This window comes from Mobula hypostoma, chromosome 16, assembly GCF_963921235.1.
Source record: "Mobula hypostoma chromosome 16, sMobHyp1.1, whole genome shotgun sequence".
Classification (NCBI taxonomy): Eukaryota; Metazoa; Chordata; class Chondrichthyes; order Myliobatiformes; family Myliobatidae; genus Mobula; species Mobula hypostoma.
The window spans coordinates 48,121,967-48,141,786 of NC_086112.1; the positions used below are offsets into that span (position 1 = coordinate 48,121,967).

Genomic DNA, 19,820 nt, shown 5'->3' on the forward strand with positions numbered 1-19,820 from the left:
CCATTCACCTCCTCCGTCACCACCATTCAGGGTCCCAGTCTGTCCTTCCTGGTGAGGTAACAGTTGAAGGTTCTCCTGATGCGGTCTCCTCTACATTGTTGAGACCAAACGTAGATTGGGGGACCACTTTGTCGAGCACCTTTGCTTCATCAGCAACAGTGAGATTTCTTGGTGGCCAACCATTTTAATTCCAATTCCCAATCCTATTCTGACATGTTGGTCCATGGCCGCCTCTACTGCCATGATGAGGCCACGCTCAGGTTGGAGGGGCAGCAGTGCTTATTCTGTCTGGGTAGCCTCTAACTCGTTGGCATGAACATTGATCTCTCTAACTTCTGGTAATTTTCCCCCTTTTTCCTTCCTTTTCCCCTTCTGGCACTCCTCTTGCCTCTTCTCATCCCTCACCTGCCTATCACCTCCCCCTAGTGCTCCTCCTCCTTCCCTATCTCCCATGGTCCACTCTCATCTCCTATCAGATTCCTGTTTCTTTAGCCCTTTACCTTTCTCATCTATCACCTCCCAGCTTTTTATTTCATCATCTTTCCCCCAACCACCTACCTTCCTCCTCATCTGAATGGTTCTAGGTTGTGCTTCTTCCCCTCTACCCCCACCTTCTTATTCTGTTTTCTTCCCCCTTTTCTTTACTTGGGGCTCAGTCGCTGAGTACAATCAAAATAGATTGATTTATTTTTTGAAGAAATTAAGTAATTTGAGGTTAGTGTAGTAAAGTGGCACTGAATTAAATGAAGAAGGGTCTCAGCCTGAAACGTTGAGTGTTTATTCCTTTCCATAGATGCTGCCTGACCTGTTGAGTTCCTCTAGCATTTTATATGCATTACTGTGGATTTTCAGCAGCTGCAGAATCTGTTGTGTTTGGGGTAGAATCTGATACTTTTATTGTGGTCTGGTTGGGTTTGGAGCTGATAGGATAATTCATTTTACAACTCGAGCATGGATTGCAACCAGGCAATCAAAGTGCTGTATGTGCTGTGTTAAGTGGGTTCTGCAAAGCTACCCAAGAATGTGCAGATGATTTGCATTTTGCTTGATAATCGACAGCTGATTTCTGGAGTTGTGCAGTTTCAGTAGTCATTTATTTCCTGAAGAATTGCTCACAGAAACATGAATCTCTTCATAATCTTTGTCACTGCCAATCGCAAGGGTTAAGTTTTCCCCTCGATTCTTCCCTCACCTCCACTGCTGCTGATCCTGCTCTAATTTGTAGCTTTTGCACAGACATTGATATTTTTATTTGAGTTATGAAAATGTTCTCATAGCAGAATTTGTTTTGAATTTGTCATCTCATTGAATATATATTTTATTTATGAATGTTGTGGCTTATCATTGAAAGTTGCAAACTATATTAAAACACAGATAATGGTTTTTCTAACAGCTAATTATCTATATTTGCACTTTATTTGTGCTCACTTTTCCATAATGAAAAAGTTGGTCTTCACCAGATGGATTTGTGGAAGAAATAGTGTGTTTCTCTGTGAATTAAAAAAAACAATGGGTCAATATCTTCTCAAGTTTAAGCAGATGAGAGGTGATATCATTCAGCATCGTCATGGGACTTCGCAGGAGAGATGCAGTCCTGATGCCGATGTTTTCTCTGCCAGGGCTCTTTGGAGGGGCTAGTCATTCAGGTTGAGGTGAGAAGAAATGTGTTCATCTGGAGAAGGTCAGTTGGAGCTCTCTATTTAGGGCTCAGTCACTGGAATAGACCAATCTCTTTCTTTTGAAGGAATTGAGAGATCTGAGGTTAATGTAGTAGAGTGGCACTGAATTAAATGGTCAACAATGATTTTATTGAAGAGTACAGTACGCACAAGAAGCCTGCTCCTACCTCCACTTCTATTCTATTCTCTTTATAACAGTGCAATATCTTGCATTTAATCTAGGATGAAGCATTGCAAACATTTTCCTCATCTGGATTTCCTGTGAATTCAGAAAAATGCACTCTCTCTGGTTCCACCACTACCACAGGTAGGAAAATTAAACATAAATACTTGATTATACTTTGGGTTATACTATGTCTAGAAATTGTTTCCTAGTAAAATCTTTTGGGGGGAAGAAAAGCTAGTTTTCTGGTTTAGGACAGCTCATTTAACTGTTCTTAACATAAACTATTTTAAAATATCAAATTAAACATTTATAAAGATTTCTAATTATATCAAATAAATTGCAAAAAGTATTTTTTTAAAAATTATACAAAGTTTTATCTCTTAGTGAGTTGAACTTATTGTCAGGCAACATGACACCATTTATTTTCTTACATTCAGAGACGCAAGTCAAAATGTTCATATGTCCAAAATGTTAGGGCAGCTTAATTATGCAGCTAGTAGAATTGTTGCTTCACAGCCCAAATGACTTCAGTGATATCTGTATGGAGTCTCCGCACACTCCTGTAACCATGTGAGCTTCTCCAAGCCACTTCGGTTTCCTCCCACATTCCAAAGTCATGTTGGTTGCTATATGTGATAGAATCTGTGAGGAATGCTGTTTTGTGAGGAGGATTAAAATTAAGTAAGGTTAGAGTGAATGTGTCATTCTGTACTTGTTTGGCCAAAGGGTCTGTTTCTGTGTCTCATGATTCATTTAGCATCTTAGTTTTTTTGGAAAATTATAAAACATTCAGAAAATTACATGTGGTACTGATGGTCAAAAGGGAGATCTTTCATAATCCCATGCTGTGATAACCTCCCAAATCATTTCTTTTTTGTTCAGCTTCATTGTTAAATAAGAATTGATTTGGTTTTAACAATGAAGCAGAACAAAAAGGAAGTGATCAGTATACTATAAGATCATTGTTTATTCCTTTCAACATGATTTTTAAAGCATCACAATAAATTATTTTCTCATGCTAGTGTTCTATTTTAAATAAACCAGAGTCTGAATACAAACTAATATTTCTGTAGTTTGGTGTATTGATGGTACAAAATACATTGTTACTGTATTTTTTCTTTTTCTAAAAGGTTCAGTGGTCATGTCCTCTTTGTCTGTATCATCGATTGCCACTCCACCTGTGTTGTCGTGGGCCACAATTGTTTCACAAGCACCTAAGAGACCAGTTCTCAGTTCAGCTTCACCAAAGACATCTGCTCATAAAGTTGCTCAGGTCAGGATGAAGCCAAAATTGTGGTTATTTTATAATTTTTAACCTTAAAATTAACCTTCTCATTGTTATTTGCTTATGTGATCAAATGTGAAATACAAAATTATTGCAGAGAAATGAAAATAAAATAAATCTGAAAGAAGAAACTGAAAAAGTGAAAAAGAAGAAGAAGAAGAAAAAGAAGCCAAAGGAATCTGATGAAGCTCCAAAGCAAATTGAGTCCAAGATAACTGTACAAGAGCTACCTCGGCTTGAGGTACTTGACTTTTATATTTGAGTATTTAATTTGGTGATGTTTCAGGCAGTATATATTCCCAAATTATTTTGTTGGGGTGTGGTGATAAATCAGTGGACTAGTGCTTAAAGTCATCAACCATTGCTTTACTGATGACCATGAGATCGGACTTAAGTAGACCATGAGACATAGGAGCAGAATTGGACCGTTTGGCCCATTGGGTCTTCAACACCATTCCATCCTGGCTGATTTATTATCCCTCTCAACTCCATGCTCCTGCCTCTCGCTATAACCTTTAACACCTTTAATTAACAAGAACCTATCAGCCTCCATTTCTCATATACCTAATGATATGGCCTCCACAGCTATCTGTGGCATTGATTTCTGCAGATTCACCACTCTCTGTCTAAAGAAATTCCTCCTTATCTCTGTTCTAAAGGTACATCTTTTATACTAAGGTAGTAATAAAGGAAATTACAACTTCTGTTCAATAGTTGTGTTGTAGGTGAATCAAATTAATCTTAAGTGGATATCTAGTAATGATCCTGCTGAAGGGCTAAAGTTGAGACATGTATTTCTGCATTGGTGTACTGGTCCTTAGAGTAGTGACCCCCTAACCTGTTTAACTAAAAGATACATATAAAATAAGCATGTTCCACTCCATTCCCCATGAGTACCTGATGATGTCAAAGGTCACTGCTTTCTAAAGAGTTGGTACTGAACTTGGAAATCTTTGGGACGTGTATGTGTGTGTATTTTTTAAAATTTTGTATTTTCAGAAAGGTCACAAGTAAATTACTTGGGTATATTTAAGACCTTATCTATGGCACCTGGTGGTTACCCTGCCACTCAAGGGGCATGATGCAGCCCAAGTTGAGAACTATTACTTTAAGATATTTAAAGGGCAAATCTATTTACAAGCAGATTTTGGCTGCTGAACTGTTTAATTGATCTGAAATGTTGGGAGTAAAAGTTAGCCAGGACAATGCAGAAAAAAGTGCAGACTAAAAGCAAACTCATGGCATTTATAGAAGAAAAAAATTCAGACCAACACATCAATTGAAATTATTTAAGATAATTACATGTTGGTTGTGTTCTGTTGAAATGAATGTAATTTGCTTTTAGATTTAGTGTGTCGAGCATTAGTTTCCAAGAACACAGAAAACTGGCTAAGAGAAAAGATGTTCAGTTTTAGGTCTTGGAAATCTATAAACTTTGGGTAGCTCAAACTCAGGGTTTCAGTTTCCTTTGTCAAATATTAGCTCAGTCTGGATTTTGGAGAAGTTTAGAAGCTACTATGAGGGGTGATTGATAAGTTTGTTGTCTAAGGAGTCAATTTTAGAAAACCTAGCACATTTATTTTTCCCACATTTACACACTTAGTCCAGCGGTCGTGGAGCATACAGATCCCTTCTTTGTAGAAGTGGTCATCCTGGACCTCCAGAAAGTGGTCCACAGCAGGGGTGATTGATAACTTTGTGGCCTAAGGTAGAAGAAGGTGAGTTATTAACTTCAAACTTTCTGCATTTTCACCCACAGAGTTGAACTGCATGTGCATGTTCATAACTCTGGCAGGAGGATAATAACTCTGTTACTAACAGTGATAATAACTCTGGCGGGAGGAGAAGATGGCGGCGCGACGCAGCACGTGCAGCTCTCCGGTGAAATGATATTGTATTTGCAAGTAGGGTGCCGTGCACAATTCTGATTTTTTGGATACAGACGTGAGAGGCACAGAGGAACATCTGGAGAAAACTTCTGAAGTGCCCTGTTCGCTGCTGCTGCTACTGTGCAATCGAGAACCTTCGGAGGGAAGGCCCCAAAATCCCCGGCTTTGCCTGCTGCTGGTGACTGAGGCTGGGGTTGAAGCGTTTGGCAGAGATGGTGCTCGGTACTCAGTGTCGGAGGGCTGATCGGAGGCTCGAAGTTTTCGGACAACTCAGAGTCAGATTGTGGTCAGGCATGGCAGGGAGAGTTTTCTTCCTTCTCCCGTCTGCGTGAGATATGGGACTTTTGAGAGACTTTGAATTTTTTTTACTGTGACCATGGCCTGTTCTTCATCAAGTTATAGTATTGTTGCACTGTTTTAACTATATGTTATAATTATGTGGTTTTTGTTAGTTTTTCAGTCTTGGTCTGTCCTGTGTTTCTGTGATATCACACCGGAGGAATATTGTGTCATTTCTTAATGCATGCATTACTAAATGGCAATAAAAGAGGACTGCGTGTCCTCATAATCTAATAATTTAATCCAATGTAAGGAGAGCCGTATAACTCATCTCCTTCTACCTTAGGTCACGAACTTATCAATCACCTCGTAATAAGCAGCAAGATGGGAGCACCCTTTTATTAAGTACTCTTTTTTTAAAAAAAGAAGGAAGGCATCCATAATGACAATGTCTTGTAGTGATGGCATCCACAGGTACATAAGAGAGGAGCATACCAAAAGAGCTGAGGCTCAACTTTGGCCTCTTCTAAGAAGTGTTTACACAAGTTGAGATTGTCATGTCAAAGGGCATTAACTTTGGTGAATCTGCTTTTTTTTTGTTTAGGAACTTTTCTAATATTGTTTGCAAGAGTCAGGAAAATATAAAAGCAAAGGTAAAATAAATTGGAGTCAGATACCTTTTGAAATAATTTGTTGAGAGAAGTTCAGTATGTTGTTATAAGCATGTTTTGGCTTTGTACAACACTAGAGGGCACTACACCCTTTGATTTTTTTTTTAAAAAATACAGTTCCAGTCCCAAAATGTCAGTATTTTAAGGAAGTATTTTATTTTCCTCCATATTTCTTTCCTTATGACTCACTGCACATTGAGCTCCTGTTATTTAAAAAAAAAATTGTGTCTTCCAACATTTATTTAAAATTTTTCATCAAGAAATTTTTATCTCGGAATCACATTGCATCAGTGAGGTTCATTTTCATATTATATAAACTGATGATTGGTATTTACAGAATCACTAAAACAGCAATGAAAAGATTTCCAGAGATAATCTTGTTTGGTTGAGAGCAAATTTCATCAGAGAACAAGGATACTGGCTTTTAATATGTTTTCAGGTCAGTGTATTGATGACAAAGCCATGTGAGCACTTAGTGGTGAACCATATCTGAGTCATTATGATGAAAGTACATTGTAAGATTACTGTTCGATGGGGAGTTCCTGTATTTAGATCCAGAGCCGATGAAGGAACAGTGATTATATTTCCAAGTTATGACATTATGTAATATTTTACAGGGGAATTTTCATGCACCTGTTGTCCTTATCCTTCTTAATAGTAGAGTATGGGAGCTGGTTGTCTTAGCAAAATAGGTGGCACATACTGCAGTCAAAGAACACAGAAACAGACCCTTTGACCAATCTTCCATGCCTAATCCTGTTTTACCAGTACTTGGTCTGTGGCCTTCCATGTCTTTCAAGTGTTTGTCTCGCTACTTAGATGCTATGAGAATCTTTGGCTCCACTTCTGTGTAAGGTATGTGGTTCAAGCTCTAATCATCTTTTGGGTGAAAAATCTCCTTAAGCAACACGTACAAAATACTTGAGGAACTCAGCAGCTCAGGCCGCATCCATGGAGGAAAACAAACGGTTAATGTTTTGGACTGAGATCCTTCATCAGGACTGGAAAGGATAAGAGCAGAAGCCAGGTTTAGGAAAAGGAAGAAGCATAAAATGACAGGTGACAGATGTGTCAGGTGGGGGTGGAGGGAGGGGTATGAGTGATGTGAGAAGCTGGGAGGTGACGGGTGAAAGAGAAAAAAGGCTGAAGAAATTTTATTGAAGAGTACAGTAAAGCATAGTATACCTTCTGTACTCTTACAGATACCTCTGCTATAGGGAAAGGTTTATGCCTGTTTTCTCTATCTGAACTACACATAACTTTATGTTCCTTGTTGGCCATTTCAACTCCAGGAGAAACAAGCCCAGCTATCTATTGTCACATAACTGAGACACATCATCCCAGACAACATCTTGGAGAATCTCCTTGGCACATTCTGTAGACTGATCACAGACTTTGTACAGTGGAGTAACCGAAACTTATAGCATCGAAGGCTATGGTTATTGCCTCCCCTGTACCGATGAGAGGATGAGGCAACAGTGGCTGACAAAGGAAGTCGAAGACAGCAGAAAAACAAAAGAGAAGCCATATAATATAGCAAAAATTAGTGGGAAGTTAGAGGATTGGGAAGCATTTAAAAACCAACAGAAAGCAACTAAAATGCCAGAAGGAAGGAAAAGATGAAATATGAAGGTAAGCTGGCCAGTAGTATAAAAGAGGATAGAAAATCTTTTTTTCAGATATATAAAGAATAAAAGAGAGGCGAGAGTGGATATTGGACTGCTGGTAAATGATGCTTGATGCTGGAGAGGTAGTAATTGGGCGGTGGGGCAAAGAAATGGCAGATGAACTTTATTTTGTGCCCTATCCTCAGCCCTATCACTCCAGTTTCCACTCCCCTGCCAAATTAGATTAGACCGTCCCTAATAGCTCTAGCAAACCTATCCGCAAGGATATTGATCTCCTTGGGTTCGGGTGTAACGCATACGTTTTTGTACAGGTCATACCTTCCCCGGAAGAGATCCTAAGGATCCAGAAATCTAAAACCCTACCTCCTGCACCGCTTCCACATCCACATATTCATCTGCCAAATCATCCTCTTTGTATCCTCACCGGCACGTGGTATAGGCAGCAATCCAAAGATGACTACTATTGAGGTCCTGCTTTTCAGCTTTCTACCTATCTTCCTATTTTCCCTCTTTAGGATCTCATCCCTTTTCCTGCCTATGTCTTTGGTACCGATATGAACCATGTCTTCTGGATATTCACCCTCCCCCTTTAGAATGCTGCAGACCTGACCAAGACAGTCCTGAACCTGGCACCTGGAAGGCAACATACTATCCTGCCGGCTCCTCTAATTAAAATATCCCCTATCACTGCTGTGCTCCCCTTCTCCCCCTTCCCTCCTTCCCTCCTGAATCACAGAGTCAGACTCAGTGCCAGAGACCTGGTTGCTGTGACTTCTCCCTGGTAGGTTGTTCCCCTCCCCCAACAGTATCCAAAGTGGTATGCTTATTATTCAGGGGAACAGCACAGATACAGTTCCCTATTTCCTTTTCCTGCTCCTGACAGTCACCCAAATACCTGCCTCCTGCGGTGCAGGGGTGACTACCTTCCTGTAGCTCTTATCACCTCCTCACCTCTCGTATGAGCGGAAGGCCATTGGCTGCAGCTCCAGTTCCTTAACACTGTCCCTAAGGAGCTGCAGCTCAATGCGCTTTGTGCAGATGTAGTTATCAGGGAGAGACTGGAGGTCTCCAGAGTTCCCACACCTTGCACAAAGAACATACCAATAACCCTGGATGCATTCTTGATGCACTAGCTATGTACTAATAAACAAAGAATGAGAGGGGAAAAAAACTTACTTAGAGAATCCACCTATTCTTGCCAAAGCCTGTCGAGCCAAATCCTCCCAAAAGATGGCGATCATTACAATTAGAACCAATTTTGATCTATAGCAAAGATCAAAATGTTCTGACCTTTCCAAACTGAGAACATTAAATAGTACCATCTGCTGCCTTTGTCTCTATCAGATTCTTGACCCACAACAGTTAATTATTCAATGAAATGGCCAACTCCTATATCAAAACTGGAAAAAAAGCTCGATGGAGCACCTAGTATTCACCTAGATACTGAATTCAGTCACTTATAGCCTCGTTCCTCATGAACATCTACAGACTGCTCCCTCTATAGAGAGAGCAGCCCTACAGACTAGTCAAACAACAGCTGGACGTAATTGTACTCATAGAATGACAACTAACAGACAAAGTGCCAAACTCTTGCACCACGATCTCTGGGTATTGAAGTGGTGGCGTATTGGCATTGGAGTGGGTGAGAATATCTTTTCAGAATCCTCAGATGTAGACTTCATGCCCCTCTGAACAGCATCACATCAAACATGAGCTGGAGATCTCCAATATTAGTTAACAAGATAAGCGCACATGGTATTGTACGAAAGATACTAGCATGGGTAGAAGATTGGCTGACAGAAAAGAGGTATATAGTGGGAATGAAGCGTGCTTTTCTGGTTCCTTGCCAGTGACTAATGGGGTTCTGCAGGGTTGGTGTTGGGACTGCTTTTTACGTTGTTTTGTCAATTATTTGGATCATGGAATTGATGTTTTTGTGACCAAGTTTGTGGGTAGAGGGCAGGTGGTGTTGAGGAACCAGGGAGTCTGCAGAAGGACTTCGATTATGAGAATGGACAAATAGGTGGCAGATAGAATTGTATGGTTAATCACTGTGGCAGAAGGAATAAAGGCATAGACTATTTTCTAAGTCGGATAGAATTTGAAAATCAGAAGTGCAAAGGGACTTGGGAGTCCTCGTGCAGAATTCCTTAAAGGTTAACTAGCAGGTTGAGTTGTTGGTGAAGGCGGCAAATACCTTAATATTCATTTTGAGAGGACTAGAATATAAAGTAAAGGATGCATTGGCTAAGACTTTATAAGGCATTGGTCAGACCACATTTGGAGTATTGTGAGCAGGTTTAAGAAAGGATGTGCTGGCATTGGAAAGTGTCCAGAGAGGTTCATAAGAATGATTCCCAGAATGAAAGGGTCAACGTATGAGGAGTGTTTGCTGGCTCTGGGCCTGTACTCTCTGGAGTATGGGGAGGGGGGTGGTGGCACAGTGGCTTTCCCTTGAAACCTATTGAATATTGAAAGGCCTAGATAGAGCGGATATGGAGAGGATGTTTCCTATAGTGGGGAGTCTAGGACCAAAGGGCACAGCCTCAGAATAAAAGTATGTCCTTTTAGAACAGAGATGAGGAGGAATTTCTTTTGCCAGAGGATAGTAAATCTGTGGAATTCATTGCCACAGACAGCTGTGGAGGCCGAGTCTTTGGATATATTTAAAGCAGAGTTTGATAGGTTGTTGACCTATCAACAATGCAGGAAAATGAGGTTGAGAGGGATAATAAATCAGCCATGATGGAATGGCAGAGCAGGCTTGATGGGTGGATTGGCCTAATTCTGCTCCTATGTCTTACTGCCTTATGATCTTACAGTCTTTTGCTGCACTTCAGGTTGGAAGATCCAACAGCTGTTGATGAACAGGTGGCATAGTTCTGCGCCTTTCCCAGAAATGGAACAGCAGCACCTCGCTTTTCCATCAAAGCTGTAAATAATTGCTCTTTTTTCTTCTTTTAAAGATAATTTACATGGTAAAGGAATGGTACTTATAGGTTTTAAGTATGAACTGTGACCTTGGTAAATGCTTAAATTTAAATAGTACAAAAGGACAGGAATCTTTTGCACTTCGCTATTGTTCTTTTTATAATCTAAGTCATAGGTCTAAGACAATTGCTTCTTTCTGTTTAACATTACCTTTCATTAGATTTGTGTCTGTGGCAATTCCGTATCTGAGTCTCCGCTGGAAATGTTGACCCCTTATTCCTTTCCTTTGATCCTGCCTGATGCTTCCAGTATTTTGTGTGTGTTAGTCTATAACTGAATTCTCATTTTTGAAACCAAGGATCAACATTGTTTTTTAGCTTTGAAGTAGAAACCCAGTGCTCAATCAAAAGTTGCTGTTTTGTTTTAAAGCTTGTTGATTAACTTTTGAGTATAATTAATTCCTCTTTTAGGATGATGAAGAGTTTCCAGATCTGGCATCAGCAGTAAACACTTCTGACAAAACTGGCAATGATGGTCAAAGCAAGTTCTATAGTAGCAAACAGGTTGGGAAAAGACATTTAGAGGTAAGATAAACTTTGGAGGCTGAACTAAGTATTAAACTACTTTAATATGTTAAGATATTTATATTACAGGTCAGTTTATTAAAATCTGTATAGAAAATGCATTTTATTTGAATCGGTAGAGAATGTCATTGGTTCTCAACTAATGTAATAATTAGGCATTAGGTGGCTAACAAATATCGTTAGGTACAAAATAAAATTTGTGCATTGTTAATTGTTTTTAGTTTTACCGATTATGGTCAATTGCATTTTTATTTTCCATTCTGATGCTAAAACCAGCAGGTTTATTGTAGCATGTGGTATAGTTGGAGGACCCTACTAATAAATCAGATACAGGAAATTAATCCTGCCCAATCATAGACTCAGTAATTCCAATTTTCTTAATGAACAAAGGGAAAGTTATTTTAAATGGTGTTGGTAAAAAGTTGAAAAATATGGAGCAATGTGATTAGGTAGACATTACTTTCTGGGACGCAAACACAAGGAATTCTGCAGATGCTGGAAATTCAAGCAACACACATCAAAGTTGCTGGTGAACGCAGCAGGCCAGGCAGCATCTCTAGGAAGAGGTACAGTCGACGTTTCAGGCCGAGACCCTTCGTCAGGACTAACTGAAGGAAGAGCTAGTAAGAGATTTGAAAGTGGGAGGGGGAGGGGGAGATCCAAAATGATAGGAGAAGACAGGAGAGGGAGGGATGGAGCCAAGAGCTGGACAGGTGATTGGCAAAAGGGATATGAGAGGATCATGGGACAGGAGGCCCAGAGAGAAAGAAAAGGGAGAGGGGGGAAAAACCCAGAGGATGGGCAAGGGGTATAATGAGAGGGACAGAGGGAGAAAAAGGAGAGAGAGAGAAAGAATGTGTGTATATAAATAAATAACGGATGGGGTACGAGGGGGAGGTGGGGCATTAGGGAAGTTTGAGACATATCAGAATGGGAATGGGACGTGGAATTAAAACGTGTGGCCACTGGGAGATCCTGCTTTCTCTGGTGGACAGAGCGTAGGTGTTCAGCAAAATGATCTCCCAGTCTGCGTCGGGTCTCGCCAATATTCAGAAGGCCACATCGGGAGCACCGGACACAGTGTATCACCCCAGCCGACTCACAGGTGAAGTGTCGCCTCACCTGGAAGGATGTCTGGGGCCCTGAATGGTGGTAAGGGAGGAAGTGTAAGGACATATGTAGCACTTGTTCCACTTACAAGGATAAGTGCCAGGAGAGAGATCAGTGGGGAGGGATGGGGGGGGGAGAAGAATGGACAAGGGAGTCGCGTAGGGAGCGAACCCTGCAGAAAGCGGGGGTGGGGGGGAGGGAAAGTTTTATCATTGGTGCTTGTAAGGTCTTACTATGTGATGTGTGTGGAATTGTGCAGGCTGTAGCTCTGGACATGTTTCCATGGTAAGTGGCATATTGACATAGAGGGTTGTACCTTCAAACTATTGGGAGTTACAGTCAGTATACAGTTCGATGGTATGGATTAACAATTAGCTTTTCCCTAGAATTATAAGTTGCCATAGACGGTTGACGATAAATGATTCTAAATATTTTTCAGTGATTGATCTATTTTGTCAGCTGCTTAATGCATAATGTTATATAAAGCGAATTGTGGTAATTTTGTTGATAGTGTACTAATTTCAATATTAAAATAGTACCTGAAGTTGATACCTATGTAAATGATGAATTTCCTTTTGAATTAAGCTTGAGGTGGTGGGTTCTCTCCCTGTGGAAAGCTGGCTTAGTTTTCTGGATCTATTAGCTACAATGACATCTATATACTACTAAAACTCTCATGCTCTGTTTGTCTGTTTGTGACCTCCAATTAGCGCAAACGGTGCATTACCGCGGCACTTTTTTTGGCAAAATCGAATTAAAATGTGCTAACTTACAGGATGCAGGCAAAGTTCAGGGTTATGTATTCGTATCAGATTGCTAGTTCGCCAAAATAAACAGGCTCCCTTTTAACCCGAGACCCGATCAACCATCATGGAAACCAGGACGCAACAGCCCGACACATACGCACGGCCAGCCTCAGCAGCGACACCTACCGGAGCAAAAGGGTGGGGCAGCTCTATTTGGAGGGGGTCACATTCTGCTAATCACCATCAGCACGTGCAGGATTGGGACAGGTCTAACTGCCACCCATCAATAACAGATAATTAAATCTTATTGTAATGACGTACTCCGAGACACCCATAAAACCCTTTGCTGCTGTCAAAAGACAGCGGTGACTATATCACGTCCATTTAGGAGAGAATAATCAGCATCCTTCGGTGTGACTGCTTCGTATCTCCTATCCAGCATTAGGGTAAAAAAAAATGGTCAGCCTAATTATGCCACATGGAAAGGGAAGGGTGACATTATGGTCAAGAGATGACGCCAAACATCGTCAGGAAGTGGCAAGGAGAGGGAGAGAACAAGAATCAGATGAGGCCAGGGCCGCACGACTCCAGGATCAAAGAGTCAGGACAAAAAAAATGAGAGAAGAAGAGACAGAGAAGGAGAGGCATGCACGTCTCCAGGATCAGAGACAAACAACAAACAGCAGAAGAGATGAAGAGACGGGGAATGATAGGGCTGCACATCTCCAGAATGGCAACGAGAGGGACAAGGGTGGCAGAGCAACACTCACAACACGCTGGAGGAACTCAGCAGGTCGGGCAGCATCCGTGGAAATGATCAGTCAACGTTTCGGGCTGGAACCCTTCGTCAGGACTGAAGAGGGAGGAGGCAGAGGCCCTATAAAGGAGATGGGGGGGAGGGTGGGAAGGAGAGGGCTGGTAGGTTCCAGGTGAAAAACCGGTAAGGGGAAAGATAAAAGGGTGGGGGAGGGGAAGCAGGGAGGGGATAGGCAGGAAGGTGAAGAAGGAACAGGGGAAAACACAATGGGTAGTAGAAGGAGGCGGAACCATGAAGGAGATGATAGGCAGCTGGGGGAGGGGGCAGAGTGAAACAGGGATGGGGGAAAGGAGGGGGAGGGAATTACCGGAATTTGGAGAATTCAGTGTTTATGCCCGGGGGCTGGAGACTACCCAGACGGTATATGAGGTGTTGCTCCTCCAACCTGAGTTTAGCCTCATCCTGGCAGTAGAGGAGGTCTTCTGTGGACATATCTGAATGGGAATGTGAAGTGGAGTTGAACTCCACTGCAACCGGGAGATCCTGTCCGTTGTGGTGGACGGAGCGGAGGTGCTCGATGAAGCGGTCCCGCAGTCTGCGTCGGGTTTCACTGATGTAGAGGAGGCCGCACCGGGAGCACCGGATGCAATAGATGACCCCAACAGACTCACAAGTGAAGTGTTGCGTCACCTGGAAGGACTGTTTGGGGCCCTGAATGGTGGCAAGAGAGGAGGTGTAGGGACAGGTGTAGCACTTATGCTTACAGGGGTAAGTGCCGGGTGGGAGATCCATGGGGAGGGATGTGTGGACCAGGGAGTTGCGGAGGGAATGATCCCTGTGGAAAGTGGAGAGGGGTGGAGAGGGAAAGGTGTTTAGTGGTGGGGTCCTGTTGAAGGTGACAGAAATTGCGGAGGATAATGTGCTGGATCTGGATGCTGGTGGGGTGGTAGGTGAGGACAAGGGGAATTCTGTCCCTGTTGTGGCAGGAGGATGGGGTGAGGGCTAAAGTGCGGGAAATGGAGGAGATGCGGGTGAGGGTATCATTGACGACGGCAGAAGGGAAGCCATGATCCTTAAAGAAAGAGGACATTTGAGATGTCCTAGATGGCAGATAAGCCAGAAATGATGCCATCAGAAGTGTCCTTTGTTAAATGAGGAGGAGCAATATTTGCTTTGCTACGCATCATTCTTCTTTAATAAACTGAGGTTTACTACTTCAGTTTCCAAAGCAGAGCAAAGCATTCAGGAAAATTTAATGTTCATTCTGGTCACATCAGACTGCACTACCCTTCTCTCAAAGAGTGCCCCAATGGGTCACCCCTTGTCTAGTTCTTTATAGGAGTGCAGTAAGAATGTACTTCCACGTTGGAAAGTTCAGTGCTGGTCATTGGCTGCAGAATTTATTATTTCCAATATCAACAACTCACATTTGGGCAAAGCTCTTTTTATTATAAGTGAGTTAGTTTTTAAAGTACAACATCTACTTGCACGCATCTCTCTAAAGCAATTCATTTGTATTTATTTTATGAAAGCTTTGTTAAATATATTGGTTCAAGAACTCTTTGAAAGGATAAGATAGTGTAACATAATTGTTCACCTCTGATTATTCAATTAAGCTATAGTGTTTTTCACTGTGACGTGGTGAATCAAACTGAAATATATTAGGTAGATTTTTTTAAAGCAGTTTTTTTTAAATGTAAGGCATAATTTTTGGTGCTACACTCTTGTGCCTGATGCCAGCAAGTAATTATGTGGCATAATTTTTCTTGTGTAAAGGTGGTCCTTGTTTCATGGTGATACTATATATAATAAATGACAAGGAGTCCACTTTATTTAATTGCCCAATTTAAATAATTACATTCACAAAATATTTAAATTTTAATCTTTTTCTATTGTAGCCTGTAGCTGTATTTCTTTTTACTTTTTCAGGGGTCAGTGGATAGAGAGCTAGTTTTGCATGTAACCAGTTCTCACGGTACTACTGATGGATCAATTTGTCTGGATCAGGACCAGAAGGCAGTTCAGATTCCGAGGAAAGAATCCGTTGGAGAAAATAGGACCACTGATCCTCTGAAGCACTCTACGGTTTGTTCAGAATTATTGGTCTGTTTCATTTGAGTAATATTCTTTTGCAATTTGAAAAATCAAAGAAGACTACATACTTTCAACCTTGTTGAACCAGTGGAGGCAAGCCTCTCAACTTTTTTTGCCCGGTGGAGTGTTGAAAGAGTCACTTTTTTGAACCAGAAACTATTAACAACTGTCAAATTTGATGACTTAATTTTTGATCAATGTCAAAGTAGGATCTTTAAGGAATGTTCTCGGTACTATATTCTCTAAATCCTCTGAAGAGCTTGAAGAGATTCATAGTGATCTTGCATTAGTAGTGAGAAATGTGTTTCCCTTGCCTTATGCAGTAAAGCAATTGTTTTATACTTATAGATTTTGATGCTGGTGGTGCAAATGAAGTATTATTAAAAAATATCAAACTGTGTGCCAGTGCCTGCAATCCTGTAGTTTTTGATTAGTCCTCTGTTCTGTGGAGAAGTATGATTGGACCACAAATTATCCCAATTAAACTGACTTTATGATACTGTTGAGCCTATAGTCATTTTACAAACTACACCATGAACAATTTAGATTCTTAATGTTTCAGAATCTTTAACTATGTAGTTCCCCATGGGAAAATGTACTAGGTATTAGCCTTTCCATAAATCTAATCCACATTTACCTTTCATTGAGTTAAAAGAGCTCCAAAACTGTAAACATGTTGCCTTCTCATCAAATAATTATTAATCTGAAATGCTGTGCCTAGACCTTAAGCTAATTGAAATCTGTGGAGCTTCAAAAAAAAATCATAATTAGTGATACATGTGCTCAAGTTTTTACTTGTCTGGTGTTGGTCTCCTGTGTGATAATATCAAAAGACATGAGAGCAAAATTAGGCCTCACAGCCCATTGAGTCTGACTTATTTTCACTATCATCCTCCACTTTAAATATAACTAGTGTCATGGCCTCCACAGCTACCTGTGGCAATGAATTCCACATATTCACCATTCTCTGCCTTAAGAAGTTTCTCCTCATCTCCATTCTAAAGGGATGTCTTTCTATTCTGAGGCTGTATCCTCTGGTCCTAGACTTTCCCACTATTGGAAATGTCCTCTCCACATCTACTATATCTAGACCTTTCACTAGTCCATGGTTTTCAATGAGGTTTCTCCCCCCCCCCATTCTTTTAAATTTTAGTGAGTACAGGTCCAGAGCCATCATACATAGCCTTTCATTCCCAGAATCATTTTCGTAAGCCTCCTCTGAATGTTTTCCAGTGCCAGCAAATCTTTTATTAGATAAGGGGCCCAAAACTGCTCACAATATACCTAACATGGTCTGACCAATGACTTAGAAATCATGACAGTCTTGCTTTTCTATTCTAGTCCTCCTGACATGAATGCTAAGATTTCATTTGCCTTTCTTGCTACTGACTCAACCTGCGTTAACCTTCAGGGAATCCTGCACTTAGATTCCCAAGTCTCTTTACACGTCTGATTTTTGAATTCGGTCCCCATTCCACCGAGATGCAGCACAGAGCGTCGTAGGAAGTCATTCCTGCCTGTGGCCTTCAAACTTTACAACTCCTCCCTTGGAGGGTCAGACACCCTGAGCCAATAGGCTGGTCTTGGACTTATTTCATAATTTACTGGCATAATTTACATATTACTATTTAACTATTTATGGTTCTATTACTATTTATTATTTATGGTGCAACTGTAACGAAAACTAATTTCCCTCTGGGATCAATACAGTATGACTATGACTATTTAGAAAATAATTTATGCCTTTATTCCTTCTACCAAAGTCATGACCATACACTTCCCTACATTGTATTTCATCTGTCACTTCTTTGTCCATTCTCCTAATCTTTCCAAGTCCTTCTACAGCCTCTCTGCTTCCACAATACTACGTGCCCGTCCACCTATCTCTGTAACTGCTAACCTGACCACAAAGCAATCAGTTCCATCATCCAAATCATTAACATATGACTTGAAAAGTCGCGGATAACCACCGAAGTCAGGTTAGTTGGCCGTCTTTTGCTTCCCATACTTCTTAAAGAGTGGAGTGACATTTTAAAATTTACAATCCTCCAGAACTTGAAGGATCACTACTAATGTCTCCACAATCTCTTCAGCTACCTCTGAGAACTCTGGGGTGTAGTCCATCTGGTCCGGGTGACTTGCCTACCTTTCAGTTTCCCAGGCACGTTCTCCATAGTAATAATGACTGAACTCACTTCTGTCCCCTGACATTCTGGAATTTCTGGTGTGCTGCTGGTGGCTTTCACAGTGAAGACTGATGCAAAATACTTAATCAGTTCATCTGTCATTTCTTTATTCCCCAATACTAACTCTCCAGTGTCATTTTCCAGCAGTCTTAAGTACTCTTGCCTCTCTTTTACTCTTTGTATATCTGAAAAATCTTTTGTTAAACTTTTTTTTAAATTATTGGCTAGCTTACCTTCATATTTCATCTTTTCTCTCTGTATTTTTTTTAGTTGCTTTCTGTTACCTTTTACAAGCTTCCCATTATTTGTTGCTATATTATATGCCCTCTCTTTTGCTTTTAGCAGTCTTTGACTTCTCTTGTCAGCTACAGTTACCTCATCCTCCCTTTAGAATACTACTTCTTTGTGATGAACTGATGCTTTGCCTTCCGAATTGCTCCTAGAAGCTCCAGCTATTGCTGCTCTACCTTAATCACTGCTGATGTCCCATTCCGATCAACTTTGGTCAGCTCCTTTTCTCATGCCTCTGTAGTTACCTTTACTCCACTGCAATACTGATGCATCTGATTTTAGCTTCTCCCTCTCAGACTGTGGGTGAATTGTATCCTGTCTGCTAAGTTCCTTTACCTTAAGCTCCCCAGTCAAATCTGGTTCAGTGCACAACACCAAATCCAGAATTGCCTGTTTCTCTAGTGGGTTTGACCACAAGCTGCTGAAAAAGCTATCTCATTGGCATTCTGCAAATTCCTTTTCTTGGGATCTAGCACTTATTGCATGCATATTGAAATCACTCATGACCATTGTAACATTGCCCCTTTTGTGCTTTTTCTACCTCCTGTTGCAATTTGTACTCCACATCCTGGCTACTGTTCGGAGAGTTTATAACTCCTGTCATTGTCTTTTTACCCGTGCAGTTTCTCAATTCTACCCACAAGGAATTTTGTATCTTCTGATCCTGTGTCACTTTTTTCTAAAGATTTCATTTCATTTTTTTTACTTACTAATAAAGCTACACCCTGCCCTCTCTGACCACCTCCTGTCCTTTCGATTTGATGTGTATCCTTAGATTTTAAGCTTCCAGCTGGGATCTTTCAACCATGACTTAGTAATGCCCAAAATGTGAAACCTGCTATTTTCAAGTTCATGTTCCAAGTTTAACTGTCATTCACCATATATATGAGTACAGCTAAGCAAAACAACCTTCTTTGAGGGCCAAAGTGCGAAACACAGCATCACCAGTCACACGCAGCACAAAGCACTTACAGCGCATATAATTACAACAGCAGAAAAACAGTCACAAAAAAATATACAGCTGAAGTCCCAGAGTGTTATGGATGGTGCATGGGACATTGCCATGGGCCAAGCTGGTGGAGCCACAGACAAATGAAGTCCAGCTTGTTTTCCACCAAGCAAGCACTAGAGAGGAGCACTGACGGGAGGGGCAGGCCCCCAACGCAGCAGGGAATCCAGCATGTCCACCAGACCTTTGTTCTCTCCCAGCCCGTGTCTGGCATATTCTCCCCTGGGAGGCTGTGACAAGCATCCCCTGTGGTAAGAGGGCCTGGTCCATGCAACAACTGAGGCCACATAGCTTTTCCACCATTGGTCTTGCCACTGAACCAGACACAGTATTCTACATCACCAATGTCCACCAATGTGTTGCATTCACAAGAAAAATCATTTGCACCGTTTATTGGACTGTGACCTGCCTCTGACGCGGTGTAGCGCATGGCAACATGGTGCGCCATTAGTCCAGCTCCACCGCTATCGAGCAACTCACTAGTGGGGTAGACCTACCGTACTTGATTTTCGTAA

At 41.2% G+C, this 19,820-nt stretch overlaps 1 protein-coding gene across 3 annotated transcripts in view; it reads left to right on the plus strand.

Moving 5' to 3' along the window:
- Positions 1-19,820, plus strand: part of LOC134357387 (selenocysteine insertion sequence-binding protein 2-like) — an 82,105-nt gene that overhangs the window by 31,730 nt on the left and 30,555 nt on the right. For all 3 annotated transcript variants that reach the window (XM_063068905.1, XM_063068904.1, XM_063068906.1), the window contains 5 exons: positions 1,902-1,986; positions 2,976-3,118; positions 3,228-3,371; positions 10,999-11,112; positions 15,655-15,810. In XM_063068905.1, coding sequence (XP_062924975.1) covers positions 1,902-1,986; positions 2,976-3,118; positions 3,228-3,371; positions 10,999-11,112; positions 15,655-15,810 — 642 coding nt within the window. The remainder of the gene's footprint in view (positions 1-1,901; positions 1,987-2,975; positions 3,119-3,227; positions 3,372-10,998; positions 11,113-15,654; positions 15,811-19,820) is intronic.